Source organism: Maylandia zebra, linkage group LG5 (assembly GCF_041146795.1).
Source record: "Maylandia zebra isolate NMK-2024a linkage group LG5, Mzebra_GT3a, whole genome shotgun sequence".
In the NCBI taxonomy this organism is placed as follows: Eukaryota; Metazoa; Chordata; class Actinopteri; order Cichliformes; family Cichlidae; genus Maylandia; species Maylandia zebra.
Genome location: NC_135171.1, coordinates 10,317,924 through 10,341,372, shown reverse-complemented (window position 1 = coordinate 10,341,372; position 23,449 = coordinate 10,317,924). Strand labels below are relative to the sequence as shown.

Here is a 23,449-nt window from a genome sequence, read left to right as displayed (position 1 = left end):
ACAGGTTTTGTGAAAAAGGCGGCTGCATTTTGGGGCTCATTGTCAGAGAAGTCTTTTTAATTCTAGCTTGTGTTTTCCATAACACGGGTGTATGTTACAAAGGGCTTGTGTTTAGAGAATACTTGACAAGAAAGGATTATTCCCACACTGCTGACTGTTTCTGGTTTATTTCCCCCTGCTGCCATGGATTATATAGTTTTAGGTCACATAAACAGTAAGTTTACCCTGCCATACTGTAGCTAGTATTAGTGAAGTCTTCTGCTCTTTCCTTTTCATCTCCTGGCTTTCAATTAAGCTTAGCACTAGCTTTACTTACAGCCATATGTGTTGGATCTGAATACCATGTGTCATCAGTCATGACTCCATAATACTGGTATTTACACTTCTAGCACTTCTAGGACTAGGCATGTGCTTTTCCATCCACACCACATGTCACTGCTTTATCATCAAGGCCATCAGGGACTAAATGAAGAGCTTTTATTGTGATTCATTGCATTAGCACACTGTCATCTTAATAGATACATTTGTTTTCTTTGTTTTTGGACATGTAATTGTCATAGTAGTGCAGTGGTTCCCAACCAAGCAGCAATGAAGCTAAGTTGAAAGTGCCAAAACTGCAGTTCCTCAGTTAGCCATTTGAAGGTTGCTACAGAAATGAGTTAAACCCATACATTTCCATTCTACAGTGCCCAATGTTTGATCATTAACCCTCTGAGGTCTAATTTGTAAGTGGTGAAAACCAAAACCCTAACCCGAAATCCCAACCCGAGGCAACTAAAATATGCAATAATGTTTTAAATACTTTGTTTGCAATCAGGAAGAGACCTAAATCATTCTTAATAAGGGGTCTTGGGAGCCGCAAGGAGTAAAACTATTGTGGGCCCTACATGAACTAGCCTACATGGGTCCCACGTGGGTTTTTTTTGGGCAAGCCAACTATGGGTTTGCTAATAAAACCCATAGAAGGTCCCCAAAGGGAAAACCTGCTGTGGGCTCTGTGTGGGCACACCCGCTTATGACCAGTGTGGGATAAGTTTGTGTTTGCCCACAACCCCCACAGTTCACCCACACACCTTCCCACTGTGGGCACATCTACTGGGTTAGACCGCAGAGGGTTAAAGACCATGTTTGGAGCCTTGTACACAAAAATGGTTTGGGCCTCTACTGATAGCCTCAATCTTTATATTAACAGTTACAGCAGTCACACCCCTGATCAGTGTCTGCTTGGCATCCACTAAATAAAGTCATTGAACTGGACCATGTTGTAATATGTTTAAGGTGTTGGTGCCTTTTGCAGCATTTTAATCCCATTATTTGACAAATGTTATGACCTCCTGTGAGGTACAGACCAGCCAATTTTGCTGAGTAGAATTCTAGTATTATATGATTTGATATTATGAATATGTTACATGCACTAATTAGCAAGTATCTGTGACTGTGTATTACATCCATTCAGCTTATGGATGCTAAGTAAACTTGCTAGAATTAGCCTGTAACTGACTGATAGCACTTGTTGAAATATGGTCATTTTTGTCTTCCAAAATACAACAAGATGGCACTTTTCCATGCCAGACCTCTTAAAACCTCAAAAGCAGACTATATTGAAGATGTGTTGAGCTAAATCAAAAGCATATTCCTCAGGAAATTGGCATTCACAAATCTAAAATGTTGGGAACCACTGTCCTAGTATCATGATGAGTATGACACATTTCTTAATAGCTTTCTTGAAGCCTGTGTTGTTTCTTTAATTTTCATGCTTGCCTGTCTGTTTGTTGCCCAGTTGAGCAGCTGCCCACCATCACAGCTCAGTCGCCCAGCACTCTCATCGCCTTTCCCTTTGACGAAAGCTTCCCCGTGATTTGTGAAGCCAAAGGGAATCCCGAGCCAGAGTGAGTACTTCAAAGGACGGGAGCTTGTTATTAGCAGTCAAACAGACACTAAATACCAAACAACACTTTAGCATCAACATGTTGCACTTCGATGCTTTGATTTGTAACTTTCGGTACTGAGTGTTCTACGGTCTCAGCTTTAAGACTTGACATTTTAACACTGGCTTTCTTTATGTAGATTCAGATGGACAAAGAATGACCAGGAATTCGACCCCTTTCAAGACCCCCGCCTGATGAAAGAAGAGAATTCTGGGACCTTTGTGATACCCAATAATGGGAACCTTACAGAGTACCAGGGAACCTATCGCTGTTACGCCTCAAACAAACTAGGCATCGCCATATCGAAGGAGATTGAGTTCATTGTGCCCAGTGAGTAACCTGCATCTTTGAGTGTGCATGCAGATGTGTGTGTGTGAGGTGCTCTGTTACAGAGCTTTCAAAGTGATTCAGGGCCAGCAGCTCCCTGTAATGACTGCACCTCTCTGTTGTGAGCTTTTCATTGTATTGGACGTGGCAGAAAGTCATTGAGGTTCCCGAGCGCTCCACCCCTCGCAGCGTCTCATCTGTAGGTCTGCACCAGAAAAAGCATCGGGTGTGATCTAGCCTCTCCATCATTTCCTTTGCCTTTTTCATTTTGTTCCCAAGAACACTACATAAATTCTCCAAGAAAATCCACTCCACAGGGGACTTTGACTAAATTTGGCTGGGCTTCAACCGCTCAGCACTGGTGACAGGGCCATGAACAATAGCGGTAGGGATGTCTGTTTTGTTTCTGAGGGCCAGAACTGAAGATAATAAATAAATAAATAAATAAACAGAGCACACTAGGATTCAATCTATTGAATGATTCGCAGCACAGGTAAAACTGACACGTGCTACACGTAGAATTCAAGAATGATATTACTGCCACCTTCTGTTGAAAAGAAAAACTGCACCACACTATTTATTATTTTTTTCAACTCTAGTTTATCTTGTTTTCAGATGTTCCTAAATTCCCTAAAGAGACACTCGATCCTGTCGTGGTAGAAGAAGGCCAGCCATTTACTTTAAAATGTGACCCACCTAACGGTATACCTCCACTGCAGATCTACTGGATGACTATTAGTAAGTAATATCTCATGTTGTGATGAGTGCACAGTTTGGTGTTGACTTTCTTTTTTTTCTTTCTTTTGTGTCCCGTTTGGATCTTTAGCCATCAGAATTGTTGTCTTAAGGCCAAGAAAGATGCCAAGCGGATTTATTTTACCAAGTGGATCATCATGGCCTTGCCATATTGGTCCTTTATGATTGACCTTTATTATAATTATGAATTTATTTTGTTTTCAGTTGTGTTGACTTTCTAACTTGGTTAATTAAAAATAGTTTAGACGGTAAATTTCATAAGATATATTAGGCTTATAAAAATGTGTTTTGAATCACATGCTAATCAGAAGGAAAGTCACTGCAGACTCTCTTTTCAAAGCCACAGAACTTCTTTATATTCACGTTCCCACATACATGAAATATATCAGGTAAAATGTTTGTTATGTTTAGCTTTACTGAAGAGTTGGAAGAAGCCAGTAGTAAAATTATGGTATGGAGTGTTTTTGAACAGTTTAAAAGATTTTTTTCCATGTATAAAGACACTTCACAGCCGTGGTGGCAGAAGTGTTATAGAAGTGTTATCCATTATATCAGTGCAGAAATGACTGCTTCAGCTGGTGGGGTTATTAGAGTGATGAGCTTTCTCTGCTTCGTAGGCAGTTTGGAAGTTTATACCAGAGATAAATAAGGTACAGAAGACCAAAATAAAGACTATTCTTCTAGGTCTTTGTAAAACAGTGAAACATTCATTCTCGTTGTGCCACAGTTATTTAAAAATGAGAGGGGAATTCATTATTGTGTGCAGCTGTGTTTATGAAACATATAACAAGTGATCCAAATTAGATGATGGTAGTTGATTTTTACTATTCCCAAGCCATAAAATTTCAATCAATGTCAATCTGTAAACAGATATTTTTTGTGAAGGTCTTAGTAACTGTCTCAGTGAAGTATTAGGAAAATTACTTCATTATGTTCCAATGTCGTTTAGCTGGGTTAAGCTGAAGTACATGGATTTAAATCAGCAGTTGTTCAATTAAAGATTGTTTACATCTACATGGAATCATTGCCACCGTCTTCCTGTGCTCAGATCTCCAGCACATTGAGCAGGATCAGAGGGTGTCCGTGGGCCTGAACGGAGACCTTTACTTCTCCCACGCAGTGGAGAAGGACAGCGGGAGAGACTACTGCTGCTTCGCCTCCTTCCCCAGAATACGAACGATCGTTCAGAAGACCGCCATGTCTGTCATTGTCAAGACAAGTAGGTGTCTCGTTGTTTTCTTTGTCTCCACTCGATTATTGTTTGCCTCTCAAACCAGCGTGACGTGTACTTTGATTTTGGAGCACTGTTCATTTACCAGCACATTCGCCGATACCGTTGTTGAAAGGAAACACTTCAAAAGCCATCCCAGTGTCACACTGTTTTGTTTGTGCGCGTCTTTTTGTTTCTATGATTTTATGATGTGACTCAGATGTTGGTGATGTGCATCATCCACATTTTTCACATGTTCATTGTGTGTGTGTGTTTTTTTTTCTTGTTTGTTTGTGTGTTTGTTTTTTTGGTCTCATCCGTCATGATTTTAGGAAAAAGTGACAGTTCTGAAAATGGTAAGTTATATTAGTGTATTTCTACATGTGTATGAACTGCTTTATGCACAAGTAAGATGTGTGAATACGCTGTTCTGTCTTACTGTGTATTCTGTTCTTTTCAGCTAATGCAATTCTGGAGAGAAAACCCTCTCTTCTGACGCCCCCTGGTGGCAAATCAGAGATACAGCTGGTCAAAGGAGAGGACCTGAACCTGGAGTGTATTGCTGAAGGATTGTGAGTAATAATTTACCTTAATGTTTTAGAGTTACTATATTAGCAGTTATATTGCTATGTTAGAGTAGCATGGTGGTGTGGATGTGTTTGCATGGATTCTCTTCAGGTATTCTGGCTTCCTCGCACAGTCCAAAGACACTTAATTAGTTTGGTTGGTTGTAGGTGTGAATGGTTGTCTGTGTTTTCCCTGTGACAGACAGGTGACCAGTCCAGGGTCTAGCTATCTTTCTTGCCCTATGACTGCTGGGATAAGCTCTAGCCCTTCCAGGACCTTTAATTTTAGCCATGTAAAGGCAGTATGTCACTATTTTTAGGCTCACCATTTGTTCCCATTTTCTGTCAGTCCAACTCCACAGGTTGAATGGATGAAAATGGGCCACAAATTTCCTAGTAAAGTGAGATTTGAGAATCATGGAAAATTGGTGATTGTGCCAAGAGCTGAGCTGGAAGACAGTGGGAAGTACACGTGCAAGGCAAAGAATCCACTGGGAGAAGTTCAACATACCTTCACCGTGACAGTCGAAGGTAAAAACAGTGTACACTGCAACACACTGCAATGTTGTCACATCTGGTTTGTCTACATTGATTTCATTATTTCTGTTTGACAAATTCGTCTAATCATTGATAAAAAGGGGTTTAAAGACCAGCTGCTGTGACGATACATTGTGTTAAAATCCTCACAAGTAAAAGTTCTGCTTTAAGAAAAAGTATGATTCTTCTGTTATTGTATATCAAATTATCACCTAACTCTAATGCTTTAATCTGTAAGTAAGATTCTATGATTAGTGGAAATGGAGCTAGTTTTTATTTAGTTAATATACTCTGTTCCCATTTTACGGATTGTGGATCTGCCAAATGGTTATCAGGTACAGGAAAGATTAAGAAAAGGCTCTGATGGCTGATACAGTTTTATTCTTATTTTCCTCAAATAAGCCTCAAATGGAAAAAAAAAAGCTTTAAATATCATTGAAAGATGAAGATCTGATTGCATAAACATGCATTTTCACTGTCAGCTTCCTTTGTTTTGATTGCTATGTTAAACATGGTTGTGTGTGTGAAAGACGGTGTTAAGAATAATTCCAAGTAATGCATAATAGTATAATCTCTATATCATGGTGGCAGGTGGTGAGGCTGAAGGCAGCGGAAGAGCCTTTTGTGGGTCCATTTCTGTGTGTAATCGGTAGTAAATGTAGCATTCATTTTTACTGAATAATACATATTGCGTAACTATTCCTGTGATTGTGTTCTCCTCTGTAAGTGCTCAGTGTCTTCTTTATACTGATAACATCACGCTGACTGTGTGTTCTCAGAGCCTCCAGAGTGGGTGTTTGAGCCTGAGAGTCAGCTCAGTATGATCGGCTCAGACGTGCACATCAAGTGCTCTGCCAGTGGGATTCCTCAGCCGACGACTACATGGAGGGTGAACGGTGGACCTCTGCAGGGTCAGTCCCACAGCAGTCTCACTTAAAGCTCACTTCACTTCTTTGTACTGCGAGCTCCTTGTGATTGCTAGACATGTTGAACCCCACAGAAAGGCTAAAGGTTGATGCTGTTTTGTTCAGTGTTACAACGTAGAACATGAGGAGGAAGTATCCAGAAGTGGGAAAGTACTCCAAGGATGATGAATGTGAACTTAATTGTGTAGTATCTGTTGAGACACAACCATAGAATCTAAGAAAAGGCAAACAGAGACAAGTAAAACACTGACGTGAATGCTATTAATTAAGTTTGTACATTAAAGGTAATGTGCACTGCATGTTTGAGAATATGAGGGATATAAGACCTTCTATGGCTTCAAAAACCAAAATATGAAGTCACTTAAATCCCTGACAGCTGGGGAAAGTTTATTATAACAAATCTAGTTAGGGCTACGTTAGCTGCAGTGTTAACTGTTAGTGTGAAGCCTCTAGGCTATGTTCAAATTGTGCACAGGTACTTTAAACATTGCAATACAACCCCCCTAAAAACCATCCAAAAAAGCAAACAACCAATAAAACCAATTGTAGTACCCAGTTAGTTCACTGGGATTTAGTGTAAAAGGCCCCTGGTGGGGGCGTCAAGGTACTGCATGGATGCGTAGCAAAGTATTTTTCAATGAAATTATAAAATAATTTAAGTTTGTCATTTAAAATTGAAAATAGAGAGAACATATATTTATGATTAAATATTTATATATACTACAAGGATGATGAATGTGATCTGTTGAGATCTGTTTTGATTAAAGATTTTAGTGATTAATTAGCTTAAGAAGAGGAGTGAAAGAAGCCATCTATGTCCACTGTGAGCGACCATCTTTGAACAGAGGCGGTGGTTTACGACACCAACTCTCTGCCATCTATAATCCAGTTTTGAGATCCCTTCCCAGACGCCTTAACGCCCACTCACATCCTGGGCCATCTGACCTCAGGAATTCGCATGATAAGGTGGGGCCAGGTTTCACAATGAACACACCCGAAACTCTGGCTGATTGGGACCCACACCCAGTTTCACACCTTGGCTCAGGCGATTAGAGGATCATCAGGGGGTCCTTTTGTCCCCCTGTGGGGGGTTTACTCCCACTAGGTTTATATCTGGGACTCTCCACCATTTGACCTTAGAACTGAAGAAGCTTCTCGGATGAGAGGTGAAACGTCTTCAAGCAACTTAAAGAAGTCCAGACGCTTTTCTTTCCAAGCTCCTTTGACTACGATGACCTGGATGACTGACAACCTTCACAGACATATAGCTTAAGAACCCAAAAAATTCCTGTTTTTTCTCACTTTTTCTGTAACGCACTAAAGATACCACACCTCAACTCCAACATCTGAGTTTGTATGATTGCATGTGCCCGATTTCCAGGGTAAAACTGGTTGAAACAGAAGTTTACGTTGGTTTGCTGCTCCATCTTTTGGTACAGATTGGTAGTACACCAAAGTGTGGCCAGGTCCTAGGTCAACTTCAGCCGACATCACTTTAACACAACAAACACACAGATGTTTTAGACTTAAAATCAAAGTGATTGTTGCTTCACATTCTTTTGATGTTAGTTAATTTGGGAATTTCAGCTTAGCATATAGATTTTTTTTAATTGTGCTGGTTTAAAACTTTGTATTCACTGAGTGTACCTTTGTATTATTCCAGAGTCCCCAGCACGAAACAGGAGGGTAATTGGTGACACCATAGTTATACATAATGCCCAAGTTTCTGACAGTGCTGTCTATCAGTGTGAGGCCTCCAATAGACACGGAACCATTCTGTCCAATGCAAACATCATGATCATGAGTAAGTATATCAGCGAGCCACAGTTTTATTAAATTCTGCTTCACCATCCGAGGTCTATGAAAATGCCATCCATACAAAGTATTTGTGTCGCAGCGTACATGAATAAGGTTCAGACTTCCTTGTGAGACACAGAGAGATCGCTGACTGATGTGTCAAGCTCGAGAGCTGCCGCTGATGCTGGCATATGCCCATAAAACAGTGAGGAGCCCAGGGAAGGAGAGCTGTCCTTCATTCAGGATGGCCGTTCTCCCTGTGGAGCAACAAGCCCTGTTCCCTACCATTTATATGCTAACAAGTCCCTTCTCAATTCCATACCAATTCGAGTGCCACAAGACAAACATGTGCTGCTTTACAAGAGCAGATTAAAAAAAAAAAATCTGTTGTGCAGCTCAAATGTGGGGAGTTGCTTCTTGGTGACACAGGAGTTAATAAAGCTGGACAGTCTCTGAATGCTGAGTCCCAGTTGCTGCCTTTGTAAACAATTAGTAGAGACAGAGCGTTTTAATGGGAGGCTTTGGCTACAACTGATAAGGTGCACACACTCAGCGAACTCATTATTCCATTGTTTTCAGCTTTGATTTCTTTCTCACATTTGCTCATTTCTGACAACCTGTCAGCTGAATCGTTTTTTTTATTTTCTTCTTTTTTTTTCCTTTTTAAAAACACAACAAGCTCATAGTTAATGCACAAGTAAAGCAACACTGTTGTCACCTCATTTAACCTGCAGTTATCTGCCTATTTCCATTCCTGTTTTATCAGCTTTTAAAACCTAATCTAGCTGTGTGGGGTTTTTTTTTTTTTTTTTTTTTTTGTCGAAGCCATTTCCTCCACGGTGAAAAAAATATATTGTGCTTTTCTAACAGCACTGTTACGATGTTATGATGAGCGTCTCCTGCTGGTTTTTGCAGATTTGCAGCCCATGATTTTAACAAGTGAGGGGGAGGAATACTCTGTTGTGGAGAGGAAGGGAGTGACGATGCACTGCAAGGTCTTCAGCTCTCCTCCTTCTACAATCACTTGGTAAGTGTAGCTTTTTTTACCAGCAGAGGGCAGTAGATCTCAGCTGGTCGATGCGTGCACTCCCTCAGTATACTGGCTGTTTCATTACCCACGACCTGCTATTTCTTCAAATCAAGCTGAAGTAGCCCTGTCCCTCAGCTCTGATGTCCTGCTTTTATCGCTTCACTGCTGCCATAGTGTAGTAGTGTAGACCACCTGTATTTGCATTTATTTTTCTCCCCTCTGACAACTTTTGCATGTTCTCCAGGAGCAAAGACGACTCCCCTGAATCTGTTCATGGACCCAGGTTTACTGTTCATGAAAACGGGTCACTGAAGATCTACAATGTGGAGAGGGGTGACACAGGACAGTACACGTGTTTGGCCAAAAACACAGAGGGATCATCTGCTATCAATGCCATGCTTTATGTAAAAGGTAAACAGTTTTAGTCATTTAAAAGAATTGTGTTAAGCCTCACACGGGCCTCAAAATGTAAGTAACTTGGTCCTTCCTTTGGAAGATCCCACTCGAATAGTAGTGGCCCCGGAGGACCAGCGGATCCTAATAGGTACCACGGCCCAGCTCTCATGCCTGGCGGAGTACGACAAGTCTTTCAGCAATGACTTTGAGCTCCTGTGGGAAAAAGATGATATGGAGATAGCCCTCAACTACACTGAGAATTCAAGGTAGAATTTTTATTTATTTATTTGGTGAAACAGCACTGCAGACCTAATCCCAGCTGAAAAGCCCTTTTCCTTTGGTAAATCAATACCCCGTCTCCATGTTTCTACCGACAGATACTTTGTGGAGAACGGTGTTTTTCACATCATGAATGTGAGCCACAGCGACCAGGGTGTGTACACATGTGTGGCAAAAACTCCAGCGGACCAAGACGTGGCCTCAGCCCTCCTCATGGTGTTAGGTGAGCTTACGTGTGAGCGCTGCTTCGGGGGTCAAAAGTTCAGAGCACCCTGGTGCTACATTAATGTGCAGCAAATTCGAGAAGGCCACAAAATGTCAGGAAGCCAAGCGCAGAGCATGAAGGTGCAGACCGTGGCTTTATTAGCACAGCTTCTTTGAAGATGTTGTCGACATGTTAAAGTCTAAAGAAAACAGTGACGGGCAGCACAGCGATGCAGCTGGTTCCACATCCTCTGACTCCTGGGAACGATTGAACGTTTGCTCCCCGGGTCTTTTTCTTGCTGCAGAGATCTTGTGTCCCTGTGATTTTCTTTTTCTAAAAGCCGTGCCGTTACAATGATTTTCAGATGTCCCCGATGCGCCGGAGAACTTGGTACTGTCTGACCGCAAGGGCAGAAATGTGACGCTGAAATGGGTCCCCGGGGACGACCACAACAGCTCAACCACAGGTAAAAAGGAGCATCCATGTGTGCAGGTGTCAGGACATACAGCGCAGAGAGGATCAGTGCATCTCGTAGCGAATGCCATTAATATGACAGACACATTCCTGAGCAGCATCCTGCATGTAAATAGATTTGTTTGATACCATCTTGTACAATATGAATCCATTATTGGTTCATCCAAGCATGAATCATGATTAGTCTCCCTGAGGAATGTACAAGCCCAGAGCAGGGTTTGAGGCGTTTTCTGCACAGCTGGTGGTTAGATAAGTAATCCTTTGGCAGGATTCATAGCGGTGAGGGAGACCTCTGATTGTCTCTATGCCTGTCAACAGAGTTTATTATCGAGTACGAGGAGAGCCACTGGGAACCAAGCAACTGGAAGGAGCTACTCCGAGTACCTGGGAACCGCAACTCTGCTGAGCTCAAGCTCAACGGCAATGTCGACTATTGCTTCCGAGTGTCCGCCGTGAACGCTGTGGGAACCGGGCGTCCTAGCGAGGCCACAGAGAGATACAAAACTCCTCCAGAAGGTCTGAGTTTCCTCCTTTCATCGCTCAGTATTTACCAGTAGTACCTTTTGTTAGGGTCTTCCAGCCCACTTGATACGCTGCTGCTCTGTGAACTTTAAAACACTCAGACCTGCTACATAATTGATTCCATTCTTGTTGAAACTCTGCTTTCTCGCGTGCCTCGTTCACTGGAGATTTCTTCCACTAGCAATGCTGACAAAATCTATACTCCTTTTCCTCCACAGCCCCTGACAGGAACCCTGAAAATATCAGAATCGAAGGTCATTTGCCACATGAAATGGATATCAAATGGGAGGTAAGAAATAGACTTTGGTCTTTTTTATTATCTTCTTTCTGCAAGTTCTGCGACGTGGCCTACCTTTACGTAGCACATTATTCCTATCGTTATAGTTTTGAGCAGTCAAAGAATTTCTGAGAACAGAGATAAAGTTTTATCAATGTTTCATAGGCTATTACCAATAGGAATTAAAGAAACAGAAATGGCCCATTTATGATATTTCACTCTAGAGATCTTTAAAGAAGCCCTTTTCTGGAATGTCCATGAATGAGTTCCTCATTCAAGGCTGCTCTCTGTCTTTGATTAGAAAGGGAAAGGAAAGCTATGAAGAAAAAAAAAATTCTTTTTAACACTCACAGTCATATATTGGCCTTTATTGTAGAAAGATGAATCTCTCCTTCACTTATTATCCGGTTGCCCCATCATGGTAATGTAGCCCCTGAATCCTGGATTCATGAGCTCTCCTACTGTTAATGATTTGCTTTTGTGGATAATGGTATCTCATTCTATTTCTCACGGTCTGACTTCTGTGACGAGATGAATCTTTTCATCTATAAAGTCTCAGCAAGCACTATATCAAAGAAAAGCCTTGCTGCTAGACCAGGTCAATTGTTCCATTGTTTTATTAGATGGTGGGATAAAGCATTGTTCCAAGCAATGTTCACCGGACAAGTCATTTTTTTCCCCTATGGAAGGAGTGACATAGCGTGGTGAAATATAACAAGTATCTTACGCAACTGTGAAAGTCTCAGTGAAACCCACTCCATTCTTTCTTTTCCTGCTACGATACAGCCCCTGTTACCAATTGAGCACAATGGTCCCGGCTTGGAGTACAAGGTGAGTTACAGACGACAAGATGTGGAAGAAGACTGGAAGGAGAACACAGTGAAGAGACACTCATTCGTGGTGAAGAACACCCCAACTTTTGTTCCCTACGAAATAAAGATCCAAGCCAAGAATCGTCAGGGCTTTGGACCTGAGCCCAAGTTAGTGACTGGCTATTCAGGAGAGGACTGTGAGTATAAGTTAATTTTTTTTCAGTATTCACAATAAAATGAGAATATGTTATGGGAAAGGGGAGTTTGAAGTTACTTCCTAGCAAATAAATATTACTGCAGCCGTCCTCCTCTCTGCGGAGCAGTTTTTTTTAAAGTTATTGTTTTGGCAAATACAAAACACATGGCATGGCTAAAAATGCCCTTCTAAAAAGAAAAGTTGGGGAAAATAAGCTGGCTTTTGCTGCAGTTTGTTCAAAGCTAAACAGAAAAGAAAAAATGAACATGTTTAAATGTTCTAAACCTCAGAACATTTAAACATTTTTTTCATTTTGCTTGTGCCCACATGACCTTTGGCAAAAACTTTCACTTTTTTGGCCTTTGTTAGCTTTATGCTAAACATGGAAAGAATTTTTGCTAGGTTGTCTAGCCACCTAACCAGGCCGAGGGTCAGACCCAGGCTTGCCACTCTCAGCCATGCAGCATGTGAGCGCATGCTGAACGCATTGAGCTAAACTGGCATCTTTAAATGAGTAAAATTGAAAAGTTGTTTTGAGTGCCCTTACTCTTGAAATAAGAGAAAAATAATCTTATTCTCTTTCTGGAATTTCAGCCAAACCATTGTCATATCCTGTAACTGAAAGCTCAAGATGAGCTGAAATATCTTAAGAAAACGTTGGACATATTTTCTTAGAATGAGTTTAATTTTGTGCAGTTGTGCAAAACTTGCTTGTTAAGAATGTTTTCTTTTTAGACAAAAAATAAGAAAACATGTTCATAAACAAGGTTTTTTTATTTTCTTGAAAATCATTTTTGCAGTGTGCTAGAAGAAGAAAGCACCATGTACCGTACTTTTTACTCTTTTTCTTTTGTTTAGCTTTCTTTTGGATTTGTCCTCAGGAGGTCACCTCAGGTCATGACACTTTCTCACTGCTGTGTCCTGAGTAAAATGGGATTTTAGGAAATGTAGCACTTGTTTTTGTTTTTTGTTTGTTTTTTCATTTTTTTGTGACTCCAAGTAGAGTTCCCTCCTCGTAGGTGTTCCAGTAAATCAGTGATCCCTAAATGTAAGCAAGCCGAGTAGTACTTTGTATTTTTGTGTTGTTTGGGTTTGTTTTTCCTTCCCTCACTTGCAGCCTATTGTAGATTATAATGTGTGTTTGCCTTTGCAGTTCCCTCTGCTGCACCTGATGATGTAGCTGTGGAGGTGATGAACAGCTCCGTGGTCAAGGTTAGCTGGACACGAGTACACAAGGACAAGTTACATGGACATCTGGGAGGCTACAGGGTAATACCTCAAAACCAGACCTTTGCTTTTAGACACAGTTTAAAAGGAATGGCACTGACCTTGCTCTAAACATTTGCTTCTCTCACCTCACTCTGTCTCCTTTACTGGTGTCCAGCTCAATGTTTTCTTGCTTACAGCACCAGAAAAAAAATCACACTAACTCAGTCAGCATTCCTTCACACATGTACATATGTATGATGTTCAAAGTTTGATATCTTGTAGGCACTGCTGAGGATGTCTCTGTGTGCCTCCTTCCTGATGTAGATAAGTTGGTGGCGTCTGCGCAGTCTGGTGGACTCAAAGAAAAGTCCCGGAGATAAACACACGCTGGCAGTCCCCGGGGATAAGAACCACGCCACGGTACCAATTCTGACGCCCTTCTCCGAGTACAGCCTCATCGTCATGACCTTCAACGGGCGGGGCAACGGCCCAGGCAGTCATCCCGTCAACTTCAAAACCCCAGAGGGAGGTAAGATTGTGGAAAAACAGCATGGAGTGTATTGATTCACAACTACTGAAGGGAAAATCTAATAATAGCCAAGTAAACTGGGTTGCAGAATTTGACTGCTGTGTGTGTGTGTGTGTGTGTGTGTGTGTGTGTGTGTGTGTGTGTGTGTGTGTGTGTTTGTGCACGCCTTTGCAGTCCCAGAGAAAAATCATGATTTCAGGGTCACAGATGTACAGAGGCACACTGTCTCTTTGGCCTGGGAGCCGCCGTTGGAGCCTAATGGGATTCTCATTGGCTACCTCCTTAAGTACCATCTCAGTACGTATCCCTATTCCTCATCCTTACACTTAATCAACACACATATAATGGTGATGTTTCTGTATTGCTGTGAGAAGATGATGTGTTTTTCATCTTGTGTTTAATAGAGTTTACCCTCAGCTTGTACTCTGTAAAGAAAACAAACAGGCCATCTATTGCTCTGACTGCATATCGGCTTAACTGTTTCAAACCTTATCCTCTACACAATACTGCACTGCAGACAAGTATGTGCAGTACCTGAACAGTTTCTTGGGAAAAGAAGTGGTGATTGTCTAACCCATGATCCTTTACACAGAAAGAAGAATTGCTGCTCTGCTCTAATAAGGCTGGGGTCAGAGTGTGTGTATAGGAACCATGTCAGGGTGGTGTCTACTGGCCTGTGTCATGATCACGGCTCGGCTAGTGCTGAACAAGGCCTCTGAGTCACAGTCTGTTAAGGTCCGGTTTTACTGACCCCATCCTGTCTGCAGGAAACGTCCTCAGCGTAGCTCTGTCCCAGGGGACATCATCCCTGAACACATCCCACGTGTGCACACACTGTGCTGTCCTTAAATAAAAGTCATAACGAAGCTAATGACTAACTTCCAACAACGTCTTAGTGCTGCATTTCCCGGCTAATTGAGTTTGATTTGGCGGCAGCACAAAAAAAGGACCCAGCGTCACGCCGTATTTCAGGAGAGGACGTTTTCATTGTGCCACAGCAATAAAGCTGATGGACTCTTTGAAGTGTGACTTTTTTCTTTTTTTGAAGTCCCCTTGAAGGAAGTCATGTGTGAAACGTTGAGGATAATGCAGCCAGCTGTCAGTGTATCATCAGTGACACAAGTCATCTCAAGCTACGGCGCAGCTGTTTAAGACTATGCTCGTCTTCACAGCAGCCTTTAATAGCTTCACATTTCACCGGTTTCACAAGAGGCCCCGTTGTAACACACTGTTTAACGCAAGCCGGATCGACGCTGGGTTTAAAACACTTAAACTAACCTGCTTTGAAATAACACGTTTTTAGGATAAAGCCTTTCGATGGTGATATCAGCTCGTGACTTTATCTTTAACTAGTGCAGTTCCCCTTTAGAGGGAGAGTAACCCAAATTTACAGATGTCCCTTAAATCTTTCCCTTAAATCATGAACCTGCTGATTTGAAAAGAGGAGAGCCTGAAGGATACACTCACTGAATGTGTCCGTGTGTGTGTACCTGTTCACTACGTGGCCGCAGGTGTGTCTATGTGTGTGCGTGATCCCCCCCCCCCCCCTCACAGATTGGACATCTGCCACTCTAGGGGAAACACTGATAACAATTTTTTGTTAAAATACCCAATCTGAAAACTGCACAGCCAAACAACCTCAAACTCTGCTCTGCACTTTCTTGGATCCACTGCAGTACCACTGGCAAATTTGAAATGGAAAAAATAAACTGTCGGCAGGGGAAAAACACAAGATCTAGTTGTGTGGGACACACACCAGGAGATGTGGAAATCATAAACATTTTCCCTCTACCTGCAGTCAGTAACAAGTTTTTATCAAGTTCTTTTCTGAATCACTTAAAGCTTGTATGAATGTAAAGACTGAGTAAAGTCACCCTCATAACTTGAGTGGGTGGCATATAGTCACATTGCCTTAAAGAGCTGTTAACCCGCTCTAAAGCCCGGGGCATCATATGTCAGTACAGGCTAAACACCCGTCTGACTGTCTCTCAGGGAGCTTGACAAGGCAAAGATAAGATTGTCATAAAAGTACAGATGGGCGCTCATACTCAACCTGTTTTGTCATATTGAAGTCTTTAATCCTGAGTACACAGATCATTTCACTGTTATGCACTGAAAATCCACTCAAGGCTTCATAAAATATCCACTTTATTTCCAATTATATGTGATGCAGATTGAGATAGGCACATATTTTTGAGCACTTAAGACCGTTCCAGTGAAGTTTGTACTGCGTTGAACTGCTATATCGACACGAGTGGGAGTTAAAAATGACCTTGGCTATAAAACTGTCTGTTTTTCTCCCATTTGAGCTAAACTCACACTTGCTGTCAGGTCACATTTCAGTGCTGGAGAGTCTTGGTTTGCTTCACGCTCCTCAAGGCCAACTGTGTTTGGCCCGCTAGGATGAAGAATATTTGGAAATATTGTTATTTGTCATTAGTGGAAGCGCCAAAGTCTGAAGCCTTCAGCCAGTTCACTCCATAAGATCATACGGACCAGCTGTCAGGTCCGAGTTTTGCCGTAAAAGTGAGAAAGTAATGCCACCGCAGGGTGGAAACATGATGCTTGTGGCCTCTTTTTTTGTACCAGAGTTGATTGCATAATATACTAAAATTCGAGTGGTTTTGTCCCTGGAAATAAAACTGAGCAAAAAAACCAAAAAACTAAAGCAAATCAGGATGTCTGATAACAGCGGGTGGCATCCAGGCAAATAAGAGAAGCAGACCAATACATTCTTGTCATTGTTTCTGTTGCCTTCTACCTGAGAGACGTGGCACCTCTTTCACAGCAAAGGTCACCTCAACACCTGCTGTGTTTGTTTTTGTCACAAAGAACATGAATGCCACCTCCCTACCTACTGGGCTGCTTTACGTAGTGAAAAATGAGATCCCATCACAATGTAGGCAGAGAGCACACACCAAAAACTCAAACAACTTGCAACCATAAATTAGTGGAGCACGATTTTCTTTTTTGTTTTGTTTCAGGGTTTTTTTTTTTTTTGTTAATGGAGACATTATAGAGAGATTAATCCTGAAAAAGCAAAGAACAAGTTGCCTCTTTTTTTTTTTAAAGCCCAAACAGGAAATGTACAAACCAAAATGACAAGTGACATTTGCTTTTTCTTTTCTTTTTTTGGCAGAGCTGAAATGTCCTGTGATTGTCAGTTGGAAGTATTTTGAAAGGCCACTAGAGAGTTCCCCAAAAACAAGGCACAGTCAAACATTTCACTGTGTGTCAAAATACTGGAGTCATTCAGTCAAAAGTTAAAAAATAAAATAAAATAGAAGAACAAAAAGGCATTGGGTACAAGGAAGAGCAGAGTATGGGATAAGAGGGTAACGACATTATGATATCAATCATATCAAAATTAAAGAAATCAAAATTCTATATGTATGGATAAACTATCATGACCAGAATTATTTTGGTATAGACATTATATTTTAAGAAAAGCTGGAAAGAATGGTTTTCTAATGTGGAGGCTTAGATGCATGTTCATGTGTGGTCACATCAGTAGATCAGAAAAGTAAAGCAGTTAAACAAATATGTTGTCACTAAGACACAAACTTCTTTGAGTTTCATCAGGCTGTATACAGCGTGCACAAGTACTTCCAGCAGAACTAATTGCTGACACCTTTTGGAGATGGGAAAAAACAATGTGGGAGTGTAGTACTAATATAAAGTATGCTGCCTGTCAGGCAAAAACACCTCTTCAAATGTAAAAACAAACTAGGTAAGGAAGCTGTGTTTTCAAGGGACTGAAATCTGTGAAACAAGTGTTCTTACTATGGTACATGTATCGAATATGAAGACTCTGCATAGTTACATTGTATGATCCTTACTGTGTATGAATTTAAAATGAGTGAGAAAATTCCTCTCGCGACCACAAGCTGTATATTAAAGGTGGATGAACCAGATGCAATGAGCAGCATACAGGAAGAACGTGCTGTGTTTTGGACTATTGGAGAACATGGAGAATTTACGTTTCTGTCACGACTAGTTGCTAGCCTGTACTGACCTTTGTACATCTGTGCTGCATTTCTGAATATAAAGCGTGGATAGCTATGGCAAGTTTTTTACCTTGAACCTGCAATGTACTCCTGGTAATTGGGTCGGATTGAGGTCAGATCACAGTCACGTCATAAACAAACTGCTCTGGACCAACCCGTCCAAAGTGTCTTGATTACTGTGTTCACGTCTGCACAAATGAACCACACCAAGGTGTAAAACGAACCAGAATCCAAGTTAAATGAACTTGAACACCACAGGTGTGAAAATACCCTAAAATAACTACCACAGGAGCGGTTTCTCGTTGAGAATATCCACATGATCATCAGCAGCAAGACACAGCAATGTGAGGCTTCACAACAGGACTTCTCTAGCCAGTGGGTGAAGTCACAGTGGCTAAGTCTGTATGTTATATAGAGGCTATGCTTAATACACTGTAGGTGCAGACAATCCTGATATTTTACAGTGTATGTAATGCAGTGTAAGTATAAGAGTTTTCCCTTGTTGTTCCTTTGCCTTCTGTTAGGTGACTGTGACAAAATACTTACATTTACGTATTTTTTTTCCTTGCCTTACTTCTAGTCAATGACACAGAAGAAGTGGGACCACTGCAGACAGTAGATATTAGCAAACCTGAGACCACCACGTGGATCCTGCGTGACTTGGAGCCTTTGAGTAAATACAAGTTCTACCTGTGCTCCTGTACCACGGTGGGCTGCGGGCCTGACGTCAGCAACGAGTGCACCACCACCCTGGAAACAAGTGAGTGCTTGAAGGTCCAGAAAGCCGAGCCGATCGGGCTTTATGTGTGCGGATAAGCTTGCGTGGGCGTGGGGCTGGTTGAGCGTGGCGCTTTCTCAGTGGGGGAACATTGGGAATGCGGAGGAGCTCTGAGGAGCACAATTTGCTCTGGTGAACCGAGGCTAAGCAAAGCAGGTGACAGAGTCATTTTACCATTTCGATGTGGCATTGAACTAGTGCAATATGATATAAGCCTGAGCAGCCAAGCTTTTCATATCTCCATGTAAGTAATTTTTGTGGATAAACAATTTCATATGGCTGCAGTGGAGGTTTTCATTTGTCACTGTCATGAGAGAGCAAGTGCTTATTGATTGGACAGAGAGCGTGAGCTATGAAACAATCAGCTGAGAAAGAAAATTGCTTTGAGCAGAAAGGAAACTGAAGCTTTTATTACTGAATTGTGCAATCATGAAAGAGTTGCCGGGTAAGTCATCATAATAAGCCAGCTTGTAACATGTAATCTTTGCCTTTTAATTACATATCATTAGTTGAGGTCCACACACCATACTTCATCTGGCTCAAACTCAAGCCAAGCTCCTGTGATTGTGGTCGGTGGTACGAGTGATTGAAGCAGGAAGCTTTTTGCAAGTATCACTAAATGCGCTGTAGTCATAAGAAATAAGCAGGTGGCTCTTTCAATACAAATGGACAAGAAAATGAATGTAGTATGTCACTCAGGCTGTGTTATGTAAAAGCAGAACTCTCAACTTTGAAGTGCAGCACAGGTGCTTAATATGCAAGCGATTACTTATTGTTTACTGTAAGAATCCTCACAATCACAGAAAGACACTTAATTGGCTCTTAGGGGTTGTTTATTTGCATGGTGGGGAAAAAAAACGCCGGAGAGATGATTACAGGAGGAATGGCTCATTTTATATGTATTGAGTTTTGTCAGACTATTACATGTGCGGGGGAGAGGTTCAAGGTCTGCGCATGAAAGCTATTTGTGGTAACACCTCCATCACTGTGTGCATACGTGTGTATGTGAGGGTTTGTCTTAATGGTCCTCTGCTTGCTTTCACATATGCCACTAAAATAGTGCATTGCTTTGAGATGTAGCTTTGATCATGCAGTGTGTATTATAAATGTGCCTGTGAATGTGGACGTCTGCTTAGCCATGCAATGCTTGTCCCTTCTGTCTTTTTTCTTTTTTTCTTTTCTGCAGCTTCCATTTTGGCTCCTGCTGTTGGCCTCAGTATGTAGATCTGTTTATGCAGCAACTGTGGCATGTCATATGTACACATATAGAGAGCGTCAAACTGCTCTGAAATAGTGATAGAATAACTTTCATGTTAGTATGACATGCTCACCATTTTGTTTTTTAGTAGTGCTCGCATGCTTTTAGGTTTAGAAATATGGATGTGTGTAGCTGCTGTAGGGCTGAATAAATCATTGGGACTTGACTGTCAAACATTTGGACACTTTTTATTTGTCCTATGCAGAAGTTAGCAGCCCTAAACACTCAGCCTCTCTGCACATAATTGACCTTGTCTGCTGTTTGCCCTTGCCATCAGCAGAGAGCACTCTGATGCCTCCTTTCATTAGAAAACCGTCAACTTCTTCTTAGATAAAGTTTTGCAGCTTCCTCTCTAATAACAATTGGTAATGAGTAACCTAATTATAAATTCATATTAATCTTGGCTCATTAGCAGCTGTAAACGAATATTGACTTTTCTCCTAGCAACGGCAGGCTCGGTGCAACAAGCTGGGGTAATAAATGATGCCTTAAGAGCCAACCGCAGTAAGAGCATCAGACACGCCACGAGCTCGTCCCTTTTTCTTTCTTTTTTTGGACTGGAGTAAAAATGAAAAGGCACATCTCAGAAGTGTGAAATACAGTTTTGAAACTCTAGATCGTGTTTCAGATTGCATAGTCACTAATTTTAGAGTGTACTTAACAACAGCATGCATGCTAACAGTAGACGATAGCACCTCAAGCCCTTGCCCCAATTGATAACCAGAAGGTCTGTCTTTTCTTTTCAGGCAAGTCAGCTTCCCCCTCACCTCCAAGCACTCCAAAGTCCCCTGTGACCAAACCCACTCGTTCCACCATAGGTAGAGCCACAGCACTTTCTGACACAGCAAAGCCTTAACCGTACAGCATCGACAGCAAAGGCTGAGGGATAAATGCAGAGGAGCATTGACTATTATAATGTGATAGCATCTTCAGGAATTTTTTTTCAACTAGTTTGTAATGTAAAATGGTAGCCATATTGTACTGTAAGCTTTCATTTCTCTGCTACACCACCGGGAAATCTAGCATACTAGATCTATATCCCGATCCCACAGTGTGGCAGTGGAGTGCAGTCACTTGAACAGGACAGATATGTCTAATTGTAAGTGATTGATTTGTTGGGCCCCATTCAGCCCTCTGTGTGGCAGTGTATTGACCCAGCAGTCACCTGACATTTCCATGTAATCTTCAACTGGGTAAACAGCAACACACCTCTGGGACAAGAAGAGGTCCGGGGACAGAGAGAAAACAGCAAGGAGAAACATCCTCCTGAGCCATGCAGAGAAGTATGAGCTCATACTGGGAGGGTGATATTTACAGGACACTGAGATAAGTGGAAGCTGTTGAAAGCTCCTGTATCAGAATATTTTCTGGTCTCTCCTTATTAAAAAAAAAGATTTCTGACTTTGAAGGGGTATCTTCCAGGGCATTCGTTCCCTGCTGGGTGAGCAGCTGCTTTCTGCAGAAGGTAATAGCAAGCTGAGGAACATGGTGACAAAACACGGCAGCAAGCCTCTGGATATTTTTAACTCAGATTGTCTATGTCAGTCGAAGTCATCACACACTTGCAATGACTAGAATTGCTATAGCTGGTGACTAATCCATCAACATTAGTCAGAGAGTGTCATTTGCAGTTGTTGGGATGGACAGCCCAGACACAGGTGTTCTTGTGAACTGAATTATCACCTGAGCAAATAAAGCACCTGAGCTTGAGGCACAGATGAAGATTTGCATGTTTGCTGTGGTGAAATGAAGTGGATTGTGCTTTGTTGACTAGCTTAGACAGCTGCTGTCAAAGCACACGTTTCCCATACTAATCATGCTCATCAATTACTGTTTTTCCCTCTTTCTCTGTTTGAGGATAAGAAGGATAAAATCACCTTGATAGGTATGTCTGAGGTAGATGAAGCTAGAACACACAAAATATTTTCACGGACCAGCCTTTAAGGTGTCGCGGATAATTACAACAAAATAAAATGATACGACCAAGACAAAAACTGTGATATTTTGTAAATATAATAATAAACGCAAATTCACTGTGTGTAACTTTATTAGCAGCGTCCTCCTGAAATGTGCCAACAACACTGAGAGTTGGCACATTTCAGGAGGAGCATTTCCTCTCTGCGCCTTAATGCTCTCTGGTCACTATGGTAATGCGTAAACATTTCTTTCAAAATAAGACACACAACTACAACGCGGGAAAAGACCCAGACTCGGAAACTGAGTTAATGATAAAAACCCTGAAAATTTCACACCCGAGCCTCAGCTTTCGGCCCGGTACCAAACGACTCACGGACCGGGCGTTGGGGACCACTGCTCTATGTGCACACACTTGGCGACTGTGGAGAGGAAGAACTCCCCTTTAACAGGAAGAGAGCAATAAAAACTGGATTTGTTTAAGCTAATTATTAATCTGAAAACTTTGTGAATTAATTCACTAAATTGAATTAAACACTGAAATATTTTTTTCATTCAACATTAAAGCTGAAAAAGCTTTTCTGCTTGTTGAGTTTCTAATAATTTGCACTTTACCTTGAGTTACCTTGAAAAATGCCCAACATTGTCTGGCTTCAGCTGCTGGGATTACATTTTTTTTGTTTGTTCATTGATGAAATACAGAAAGGCAGTGACACCGGTTTGGCCAAAAACTGTTTTTAACACTTTAAAACTTCCAGGACTGTGAAATAACCATAATAAATCTCAGGGGGAAAAGTGTCTTATTAACATGTTATAGGGCTAACTTGACTTCATTCCCATGTTTCATTCATTTCTGCTTGTGTGAAATGTCCATCATGCAGCAGTCTTTGGTGTTAAATCGCTCTTCAGGTTTTAGTAGATTGCCATTCAGCTTTGCAGGCTCCACCTGTGGTTCCATTTCCCTATCCACATTACTCTTGTCCTGTTGTGAGAGTGACCCAACGTCCCCTTCTGTCAGACATAATTGATGCCTAGTGTTAGGAAGGAGCACGCTTGCCTCTTCCTTAGAAAGCATCCTTTATCCTGTAAACACACACGATTGCTAACACTTTGATCTGCTTTGTCCTCTACTAACCCTTCTCTGCCATTTCTCCATTTCTTTTCCTCATCTCGTCTTATCCCCCCGTCAGTCCCGACCCTGTTTAATGTTAGCTCTGCTGTTAGCGACAGCTCTGCAAATATCAGCTGGAGATCTGGAGGAGAGCATGCTGAGTTTTATATCACATATATGAACAACCGTAAGCTCAATCTCTGTTGGTTTATGAGTAGAGTAGAATGAAACAGTAGGTGACACATCTGCACCTTTGTGTCTTTTCAACCATTTCTACATTAGATAAAGGTGGTTGTGTGTTTTCATGTGTACTGACACACTGTTGATTATTCACTCCTCTGCACAGGTGAGGGTCACTGGAAGATAACAGAGGCCTTAAACACCTCTAAGACTTTCCACATCATT

The 23,449-nt window shown here is 41.6% G+C and overlaps 1 protein-coding gene across 18 annotated transcripts in view; it reads left to right on the top strand.

Annotated features, from left to right (window-relative positions):
• chl1b (cell adhesion molecule L1-like b) overlaps window positions 1-23,449 on the top strand; it is an 81,855-nt gene that overhangs the window by 50,699 nt on the left and 7,707 nt on the right. For 6 of the 18 annotated variants that reach the window (XM_076883712.1, XM_076883715.1, XM_076883713.1 and 3 more), the window contains 27 exons: window positions 197-214; window positions 1,781-1,889; window positions 2,068-2,258; window positions 2,871-2,993; window positions 4,060-4,230; window positions 4,554-4,577; window positions 4,682-4,793; window positions 5,137-5,318; window positions 6,104-6,235; window positions 7,914-8,054; window positions 8,963-9,074; window positions 9,322-9,488; window positions 9,574-9,739; window positions 9,851-9,975; window positions 10,322-10,423; window positions 10,750-10,947; window positions 11,172-11,242; window positions 12,017-12,239; window positions 13,097-13,132; window positions 13,392-13,507; window positions 13,772-13,976; window positions 14,151-14,273; window positions 18,564-18,743; window positions 19,948-19,977; window positions 20,766-20,837; window positions 23,124-23,231; window positions 23,391-23,449. The exon at window positions 23,391-23,449 is cut by the window's right edge and continues 103 nt beyond it. In XM_076883712.1, the coding sequence (XP_076739827.1) occupies window positions 197-214; window positions 1,781-1,889; window positions 2,068-2,258; window positions 2,871-2,993; window positions 4,060-4,230; window positions 4,554-4,577; window positions 4,682-4,793; window positions 5,137-5,318; window positions 6,104-6,235; window positions 7,914-8,054; window positions 8,963-9,074; window positions 9,322-9,488; window positions 9,574-9,739; window positions 9,851-9,975; window positions 10,322-10,423; window positions 10,750-10,947; window positions 11,172-11,242; window positions 12,017-12,239; window positions 13,097-13,132; window positions 13,392-13,507; window positions 13,772-13,976; window positions 14,151-14,273; window positions 18,564-18,743; window positions 19,948-19,977; window positions 20,766-20,837; window positions 23,124-23,231; window positions 23,391-23,449 (3,296 nt within the window). The remainder of the gene's footprint in view (window positions 1-196; window positions 215-1,780; window positions 1,890-2,067; window positions 2,259-2,870; window positions 2,994-4,059; window positions 4,231-4,553; window positions 4,578-4,681; window positions 4,794-5,136; window positions 5,319-6,103; window positions 6,236-7,913; window positions 8,055-8,962; window positions 9,075-9,321; window positions 9,489-9,573; window positions 9,740-9,850; window positions 9,976-10,321; window positions 10,424-10,749; window positions 10,948-11,171; window positions 11,243-12,016; window positions 12,240-13,096; window positions 13,133-13,391; window positions 13,508-13,771; window positions 13,977-14,150; window positions 14,274-18,563; window positions 18,744-19,947; window positions 19,978-20,765; window positions 20,838-23,123; window positions 23,232-23,390) is intronic. The other 12 variants (XM_076883718.1, XM_076883717.1, XM_076883720.1 and 9 more) reach the window with 12 other exon arrangements.